Genomic DNA, 9,190 nt, shown 5'->3' with positions numbered 1-9,190 from the left:
ATCTTCTTGGCTTGAACAGACTCTCTTCTGGGCTTGGAAATATACATGACCTCTTACTTTCAATGCAAAGCATAGGCCAATTTGGTTTCAAATTGTTTTAAATATGGTCAACATAAATATGCTTTGTCTAGGAGTAGGCAAAGATGGGTAAGAGTTATAGTCCAAAAGGACTAATAGTAGTTTCTATTTTTTTTTTTTTTTAATTTATTTGACTACACTGAGTCTTCATTGCCACATTCAGGATCTTTTTTTGAGGCCTGGGAACTATTATCTGTGGCCCATGGAATCTAGTTCCCTGACCAGGGGATTGAACCTGGGCACCCTGCATTGGGAGTATGCAGTCTTAGCCACTGGACCACCAGAGAAGTCCCCTAAGACCAGTTTCTTTATGCTCAAGTGAATGCATGCCTTCCCTCTTGTCCTGCTTGCTACATTATGCTGTTATTGTTCCTTATTGTCAGATAAATAAGTAGTGGTATCAGCTGGGAAGAAGAAATACGGAGAGCTGGCCTTAGCTCCCTGCTCTGTCCATCACTTGCGCACTGAAGCTTTGACAAAGTGACTTGCTGCCAGCCCGGGGAGGGAAGAGCTCCTGGGGGAGCCTGTGGGCAGCTTGTGGGGGGCTCAGGGCTCCCATCCGGCTGGCAGCCCCTTGGCTGGGGAAGTGGCAGGGCTGCCCCGTTGTCAGGGGTCTGCGCCAGAGCTCACTCCCTCTTTTTTTGGCTAAGAAATGTTCTTTACTTCATTGTGACAGACTTTTAGCATGGTTGGGTACAAATAAAGGACAGGAAACTTGATGCTAAGGATGCTTGAGCTTGTAAGAATCCAGGATTTCTACCATTTCTATTTCAGAAGCTCCAAATATTGTGAGGGTTTCAATTCACTCATTACCATGTCTGACTTCCCCTTTTCAACTCCCAACTGCTCCTAGCTCCAGATCTCAGGGCTGAAGGAGTGTCCAGAATTAAAGGGTGATGGCCAACCAACTTCGTCACTGGGCCAACAGAGTCAGCCCTCTGCCTTGGTAGCCCCTCCTCCATGTAAAGCTCTGGAAGCCACAACTCACAGCTAAGCGCCAGCTCTGTCAACATCTTGAGAGAGAGTGCCTTGGGTAAGCTGGCTTCAACACTCAGTCATCTGTTCAGGATTGTGTTTCCAGCTGCATCAATTTGTTTGCTTCTCAATCTTGCTCTCCTAAATTCTTCTCTCAAGAGCAAAAGGGAAAGATACATTTTGGCAAAGTAGTTGAGAGAACCCAGTTCTGTATTCTCAGTCACTTTCTTTCTATTTCTAAGTACTTATTTCCAGGGATCCAGAAAGGGCCTACTGGAGAGATCTAGAGATCCACAACCATAACCACATTACCATATCCACCAGTCTGAAGCAATTCTCCATTAACCAAAAGTACTCTTGAATTGGCAACTGTCATTGGAGACTCAGAGTAGGACATAATATTTACAATAGTCGGGAGATTTTGGACAAAGTATTTACCTTTTCTTTCTGCTCAACCCATCCACGTCTTCATTTTCTGGAGTGCACAGACTTAACAGGTGACCCACCTCCATCCTTAACTTTTAGATAACAGTTGAAGTTTTTTCCCTTTGTTTATTTTTTGGAGTTAGCCAGCTGACCTGCCTCAAAGCGGGACAGGCTGGGTGCTGACCTACCCAATAACACAGCATAATCATGACTTACTTGGCTTGTCTGGAGAAAGAAAATACATATTTAGTATAAAGAGAAGCTATAAGCAATGGAACAGTTGGTTATACATTACAGCTTGTAATAAATGAAAATATCGAGTGCATTTTAAATGATTAATGTATGAAAACTGTCACCACTTACTGTGCATTAATCAAGAAAAAAATGCACACTTCCCATAGTGGTTAATGTTGCAGGCCTGTTGTTCAGCTTTGATAATGTGCATAGCAATGCTCATATGACAATGAGTTTGGGTAGCTGAAAATTTAGGATGGTTGCAAGTTTGGTGTAGTATTTGGATTAGCATCTTAATCTGTGCCTTGTCAGCCTCATAGGTACACAAGCTATGTATTTTGTCCAAAACTAGCAAAAATATGGATGCTTAAAAATTTTTTTTTTTTAAATCAAGAATAATGACCAAGGTACCTGCTTAAACAAATACTACCAGCATTCATTAGTTAGGATGGTTACATGTAAAAGAAATGATGCCAGATAGTAACAAATCCAAGAGAAGTTTATTATGAAAATGGCACCTGCGGATGAAAAATTAAGTTACATAAAGACAACCATGTATGTGACATGTATGAGAATCTACAAAAGTATAAAAAGAACCCTGTTGTAAATGAAGTATGTACATTTCTGATTTGCAGCATTATCAATGGTCAATGAAAAAAAATGTTTCAAAATAAGCCAGGCACTCAGGAAGTTAGGTCCGGGTTAGCTTCACACAAAACAAATGTACCATAGCTGTCGCTTTGTAACGTTTTAATTTTTTTATATATATATTGTAGAGTTGGTAACACTGCTAAGATTTTTACGAACAGAATATCCCTTTCCCCATTATTCAGCTACTTGGCACCAGTCTCCTCATAAAAGTTTTCATATATTTGTACAAGAAATAGTTAAAAACACAGACACAGTCTTCACAGGTAATGAAGTGTTTTTTTTTTTTTTTTTTCATTTTGTAATTTTAACACTATGGATTTAGACAGCAGCTGTGATTATCTGTTAGTTTAAATCACCAGAAATCATTCTGACACAACACGGAAACATTTATAAAAGAAAAAAAAAAAAAACAACAACAACAGCTGTCTAGCTGTTCTTTGTAGCTGATAGGTGCGTTCCTTTGATTGTTCGATAGCTAGAGTAGAGCTTCCAAAATTAATCTTTAAATTTCATGATTGGCCTTCTTCACCTTCTAAAACGACTCAGATCCTTCAAGTAAGCACTCGCTATTAAAATTTGTGGCATTGAACTTCTTTTTCTTTTGTTACTATTCCACAGTGGTTTGGGCCCAACTCATGGAATCAGAGGGCCAGGAGGAATCCACTCAACACAGTGATATTCAAAGGACAGCCGAGTTACTCTATTAGCATTGCACACATAAACAAATATATATGACAATTCTATAGTCCATCCCCCCCTCCCCTTTTGTTTTTAAAAAATGTTGGTTGACCTTTGAAATAATTTTCTGTCTCACTGGTAAATTGCTTTATATATTGCTCCATCAGCCAACCTGGAAAGAAACCAAAGAAAAGCACCCACTGCTTATAGGTAGAGCACAAGGGACTCTGGGAATGTTAACAACTGAGGCTATATGGCATTAATTTATTTCATACATCTGAGCATTATTCTTCAGCGCGTCACGTGGCACTGCAGAAGAAAGAGTCGTACCCAGAATTCCGTTGTGGGAAAAAATGGCTCCATTAACCTTGAGCTAGTTAAGAGTCTTTTTATCTCTGAGAATGAAAAAGGAGAGAAGTTGGGGAGAAGTTGGGGTGGTGGGGAGACGAGGCAGGAAAAGGGGAGACGAGAGAGAGGGAAAGAGAGGGGAGAGGTCAGGAGAATATACACCAGTAAAGCAACAGCAGGAATTTTAAGGAGTGAAACGGAAGTCACAGACAGTAGAAGCAGCATAGGGTGACGTTACAGAGGAAGGCCACCACACAAAAATCACTAACCCCCAAGAATCACTGATTCACTACGACTGCAGGAATGGGACTGTACCACTCCAGACTAGAGATAGAGCACAGAGAAGACAAAGGACAAAACAACTACATTAGCTTAGTATATACTGCATATAGAAACACACATTGAAACTGCAATGGACTGACGGCCAAGGACACGTACACAGCGCACACGTTACAGTTCTCACATCTGTTATTAGATGCCTCAACAAACAGCTGCCAAAAATGGAGTGGAAGAAGAATTTATACTTGACAGTCATTTGGAGTGTTTGACACTACACTGATTTCTGGCAACGAAGACAAAATAGGATATTTTTTTCCGTTTTCTTTTTTTTCTTTTTTTTTTTTTTAACTTAATGTGCAGTTTTCAGTTGCAGTTATCTGTTTGAAGCTTATTTGAACCCATTCATTAGTTTTAAACCTTATTGGTTCCAACCTAGATATGAAAGAACCAAAGGGGAAAAAAAAATCCATCAAATCAGTCCCCCAAAATACAAATACAACCTTCCTTTTTTTAAAGCAAGAAATGAAAAAAAAAATGTTAAATATTTTTTCCTTCTTTTACTCTGAAGTGTTATTGAAGTTGTAAAAATTAGCCTCAGTTAGACTGAGAAAAGGAAAGAAACAAAGCTCAACAAAAGACAGAATGTACCTAAACTGCTCCTCAAGTCAGTTTGATTGAGTTTTCCAAAAACCCTTTTAAAAAGGGCTTTCCTGACCCATTAAATTTAATGTGAGGCTATGTTTGTTAGTTGGGAGGTAAATTTTAAGTCCTGCAGCAAACGTTAATGAGGGCTTTGTCTTAACTAACCAAGGAGACTGCAGCAGTGGACTCCAGACCAGGACAGAACACACTTTTTGTTTGTTTTTTCCAAAACCCAGCCCAGGAGCTGCATTTTGTATGAAGACATTACAGATTAATAAATGATAGCACCATGGTTTTAGAAATTAAGTTAATGTTTCAGTAATTAACATTTAGTCCAACTTTTTGTTTTTAAACATTCTAGTCACAGGCCAGAAATTAAGCTTAAGAACCCAAATTATTTTTATGTGCAAGTAAGAAAATCTTAAAATCTTAACCATAAAAAGAGAATTAAATTCTGCATAAAATTCTAAAATGCTATCCCCCTATTTTCAAAGGAATCAGGAACAGAAACAAAACACCACCCCATTTCATTTGACTTAGTCAAACAGGGCACATTGTTTATCCTTGTCTCTTTCAATCTTGATCATATCAAGATCTTTACGAAGAACACCCAATGGTTGTCACTTGAGAAATCTCTTGACCACAAGACTGAGTATTCTATGGCAGAGGCATATACACATGAAAGACATCTCAATAAAGATGCAAAAGAGAGCAAAACAACCCAACACACATCTCAGAAGAAGACAAAAGGGCAGGCAACTGGTCGTCTGACCCTCTGAAGGCCCCAAAAATAAAAAATATCTTTACAGGAAAGAATGAGTCCAGTGAAAGAAAGAAAAGGGGGTGGATCGGGGACCGTCGTGGCGAAGAGAAGATGCTGACCTGTTCGAATTCAAAGTGCTAGAATCAAAGGTCTAAACGAAAACGCCGACGATGCCTCCGGGGGCGGGCGGAGCCCCCCGCCAGGCCGCCAGGGGGCGCCGCTCAGTCCTCCTTGCGCTCCAGAGTCTGTGCTGCGTGGATGCCGTTGCTGTAGACCGGGAAGGGCAGCGTGGAGAAGAGTCCCTCCGCCGTGGTGAACACGTTGCCCGCGGGCATCTGCGTCAGGCCGGCCGCGCTCACCGCGCCGCCGAACGGTCCCGACATGTTAAGCCGGTGCACGTGGTGGTAGAGCATCTCCATGGGCGTCTTGGGGTCGAGGCCGAAGCCTGGGCTGTTAACGTCCACGAAGTTAACAGCGTGCGCGTTGGGCAGCAGGTTGCCTTGCATGGCCAGGGTCACCTCGGCGGGGGCGTAGCGGATGGTGCCCGTGGTGTAGACCCTCTGCGCGGCCGTGCTGGTGGCCGCCAGGGTCCCGGTCACCCTGTGCACCAGCGGCAGCACGACGTTGCCCGCCTGCAACCTCTGCAGAGCCTCCAGGTCCCCGGTGTAGAGCAAGGAGTTGGCCGCGCCCGGGCCGCCCCCGCCGTTCCCGTTCCCACTCCCGCCCCCGGGGTGCTTGTCCCGCGGGGACGCCGACAGCGGGGGCGACAGCGGGTCGGAGGCGACGGGGGCCAAGGCCGCGGGGGCCGACGTGCCGAACTGAGTCTTGCGGGTGGTGGCGGTGGCGGAGGAGGAGGTGCCGTCGGCGCCGGGCGGGGTGAGGACCGAGTCCGGGATGGCCACGTGCAGCCCCCCGCCGCCCGCGCCGCCGCCCGGCGGGGACGGGAAGTGCTCAGAGCTGGGGGGCTTGGTCATGCTGTAGGGCGACTCGTTCCGGGAGATCTCCCGGTTGGGCGGGTAATTCCAGATGCTGCTGTCGTTGTCGAAGTTGATGGGTTCTGAGATCTCGGTCTTGATTTTGAGCACCGAGGCACTATTGGGGGACGACAGCAGCCTCGGGGGCTCCACCAGGCCGGCGTCCAGTCCGCCCGGGCTCGACGCGCTGGACAGGCGCCGGCGGCTGGCGCTGCCGCCCTTCTGCCGTTTCCGCCGCTTCTTGCGCTTCTGGTGCTTGCTGGAGGCCTGCGCGCCCGCCTCGCCCGCGCTGTCCGAGTCCTTGGCGCTATCCGACGACAGCGACTCGCAGTCCTGCAGCCGCAGGTCCGACTCGCTCTCCACGTAGCCGCGCTCCACCTTGATCTGCATCCGGCCCAGAGCGCCGAAGCCGCCCCCGCCGCCGTCCTCGGCCGCCTTGGGGTTCTCAAAGTCCGAGTGCTCGAAGCTGTCGTCGCTGTCGCGGCTGTCCGGGTTGCTGGAGCTGTGGCCGTCGTCGTTGCAGTGCATGTCGTTGTCACACGTGTTGCCTGACTTCTTACGGTCGGGCTCCGGATCTTCGCTGTTCTCCGACTGGTTCCCCTTCTCGTCGGACTTGGAGTTCTCGTTGTCCTCTGTGTGGGGGGAGACACAGGAGAGGTCAGGCTAGCAGCACAACGCGCACCTCTCACCGGCGGGGGCGGGGGAGGGGAGCGAGGGCTGGGTGTCTTGTCCCATCCTGAGCTGCTGCTGGCTTTGCCACTTTGGAAACCTAAAGCCTTGGCTTTCTCTCTCGTGAGGACCGAGGTTATGGCGGGAGGGGGAGTGACTCCCAGAGCACGGGCCCCATCACCTGGAGGCTTGTTCCAAGTGCAGAAGCCCAGGCGTCCACCCAGACCTACTGAATGGGATCCTTCATTTGAACAGGATCCCCAGGTGATTCTTAGGCACCTTAACGTTTGAGAAGTTCTGCAGAAATACTCATGGAGTCAGCGTAAATAACCGGGAATAAGGTGTCAGCGGCCCAGGAAAATGATGATTTGCAAGGTGACCTCCCAAAGAGGTGTGCGTTTTCTACTGGCAAATATTTGCTCCTTATTGAAAACCATACTGTCTATTCCTAGAGTTGTTACTCTTCAGAGCACTGAATGTCACCTGATTCATTTGTGTGTTTTATTTTTATTCTGTCTTTTCCCCCAACTGGAATACAAACTCCACAGGGCAGGGAAATTTTGTCTTTTGGGTTCACTGCTATATATTGTATAATTATGGAGCAGAGATTGTCTGTTCTGGAACTCTGCCCCAGTGAAGACCCTCAAACAAATGCAGAAAACTATCAAGAGCCTCCTCACCTCTTCCTGCCTCCCTGAGGCTGTCTGGAGTAGAGGGATATGTGTCCACAGGAGCAGGTTCCCAATGGATGGCGCTTGTGGTGGGGGAGCCCTAGTCATCTGCCACATTTTAGGGAGGATAGGTTTTCTTAGTAATATAACCTCAAAACATTTAGTGATGATGCTGATTTCATGTCTCTGCTACATGCTTTTGGATGGCAGCCTGGACTGGAACCTTGGGCAACTCACATCACTTACTCTGGCTTTCCTTTATTTAGTAGAAAAGGTTGGGTTAGAAGAAGCTTAGAAATTTTTGCAGTTGTAAATTCTCTGAGTTATGTGCCCCCTGGATCTATGTGTGCCTGTAGAAGGGGACTGGGGATTGGAGGAAAAGTAAATTTTTATGTTAACTTTTCTATGTTCCAAAGAACTATTCAGTCTGCTTCCCAAAAGAACTAGGAAAGGGAAAGCATGGATTTATTCAGCATAGATTCAGAAAATGAGTAACAGTCCAGCACGCAGAAAGAGTCAGTTACTGATGCCATTGAGTATCCCACTTTAGGGGTTCCATCCCAGCTTGGTGAGTGTGTGAACATTTGGGGCTCAAAGTCACAGTCGGTCTTGGAGCAACAAAGATAGCCCTGCTGTCTGCTCTGGTAAAGAGGGTGGAGGTAGCTATGGGGTTAGGGCAGGTCTTCTTCGGTATGGAGGGCTGACATTAAGTGATGGCTAAATTAATCAGTCTCTCTGTATATTTGTGTGTATATATTTATATACCATAAAATGCCTATGTGTATTAATATATAACGACATGCATATATGTATGTAGTTTTACATATTTATATACATGTATGTGTGTGTTAGTCATTCTTGTCCGACTCTTTGGAATCCAGAGGACTGTAGCCCACCAGGCTGCTTTGTTTAGGAATTCTCCAGGCCAGAATACTAGGGTGGGTTGCCATTCCCTTCTCTGGGGGATCTTCCCAACCCAGGGATCAAACCGAGGTCTCTCGCATTGCAGGCAGATTCTTTACCATCTGAGCCACCAGGGAAGCCCATATACATGTATATATTTATATAATACCACATACATAAGTGTGTGTTTTATGTATGTGCACACACATATATAATGTGTACATATGAATGTAGTGGTATATAAGTATATATACATATGTGTGTTGAGAAAGGCTCAGTAATACCTTGACATGACTGACTTCTCTATATAAAATTTGACCAGTTGTTTAATTCAGATGATGGCCCTCTGGCCGTTGCCCACCCCTCATATTTGGAAAGGCAAGCCTTAAGCGCAGAACATGGAGAAGTTGTAATACCTGTAATACCTGAGGTGTCTTTAGAGTCTGACTCAGAGTCGGAGGTCTCCGAGGACTCCGAAGTTTTCTCCGGCAGGTGGGGGAGCTGTGCGATGTCCATTGGGGTGTCCTTGTACTCGGGGTTGCTGTGGGGGAGGGGGAGGGAGGCGTTCATCAGGAGTGCACACACCCATTCGGGATGGCTTGCCTTTGACCATCCTTTTTCCACTTCCGTGCCCCAAACTTTGGGGAGCTCAGAGAGTTAGAAGACTAACCATGAAATCATTTCTCAGCTCATCACAGGACTTTTATAGAAACTTGGATTGCATGGCTGGGGTACAGGCGCACCTTGCTATAATGATTGAATACCCAAATGCTCCATGAAAGCCACTGAAAAGCTTTTAAATAATCAGATACCACTGGGGGCCAGGGAACTGTGCTGCTTAACATTCCACCTCGTCTCACACCTGGGGGAATAGAGGATGCGCAAAGTACCCTCAACAG

At 45.9% G+C, this 9,190-nt stretch overlaps 1 protein-coding gene across 17 annotated transcripts in view; it reads right to left on the bottom strand.

Annotated features, from left to right (window-relative positions):
* Positions 1–2,194: 2,194 nt before the first annotated feature.
* Positions 2,195–9,190, bottom strand: part of NPAS3 (neuronal PAS domain protein 3) — a 930,536-nt gene continuing 923,540 nt past the window's right edge. For 13 of the 17 annotated variants that reach the window (XM_043921657.1, XM_043921659.1, XM_043921660.1 and 10 more), the window contains 2 exons: positions 8,708–8,832; positions 2,195–6,680 (listed from right to left, as the gene is read on the bottom strand). In XM_043921657.1, the coding sequence (XP_043777592.1) occupies positions 5,296–6,680; positions 8,708–8,832 (1,510 nt within the window). In that variant the 3' untranslated portion in view covers positions 2,195–5,295. The remainder of the gene's footprint in view (positions 6,681–8,707; positions 8,833–9,190) is intronic. The other 4 variants (XM_043921658.1, XM_043921661.1, XM_043921664.1 and 1 more) reach the window with 1 other exon arrangement.

Source organism: Cervus elaphus, chromosome 13 (assembly GCF_910594005.1).
Source record: "Cervus elaphus chromosome 13, mCerEla1.1, whole genome shotgun sequence".
NCBI classification, from domain to species: domain Eukaryota; kingdom Metazoa; phylum Chordata; class Mammalia; order Artiodactyla; family Cervidae; genus Cervus; species Cervus elaphus.
This window is presented reverse-complemented; position numbering and strand designations above follow the sequence as displayed.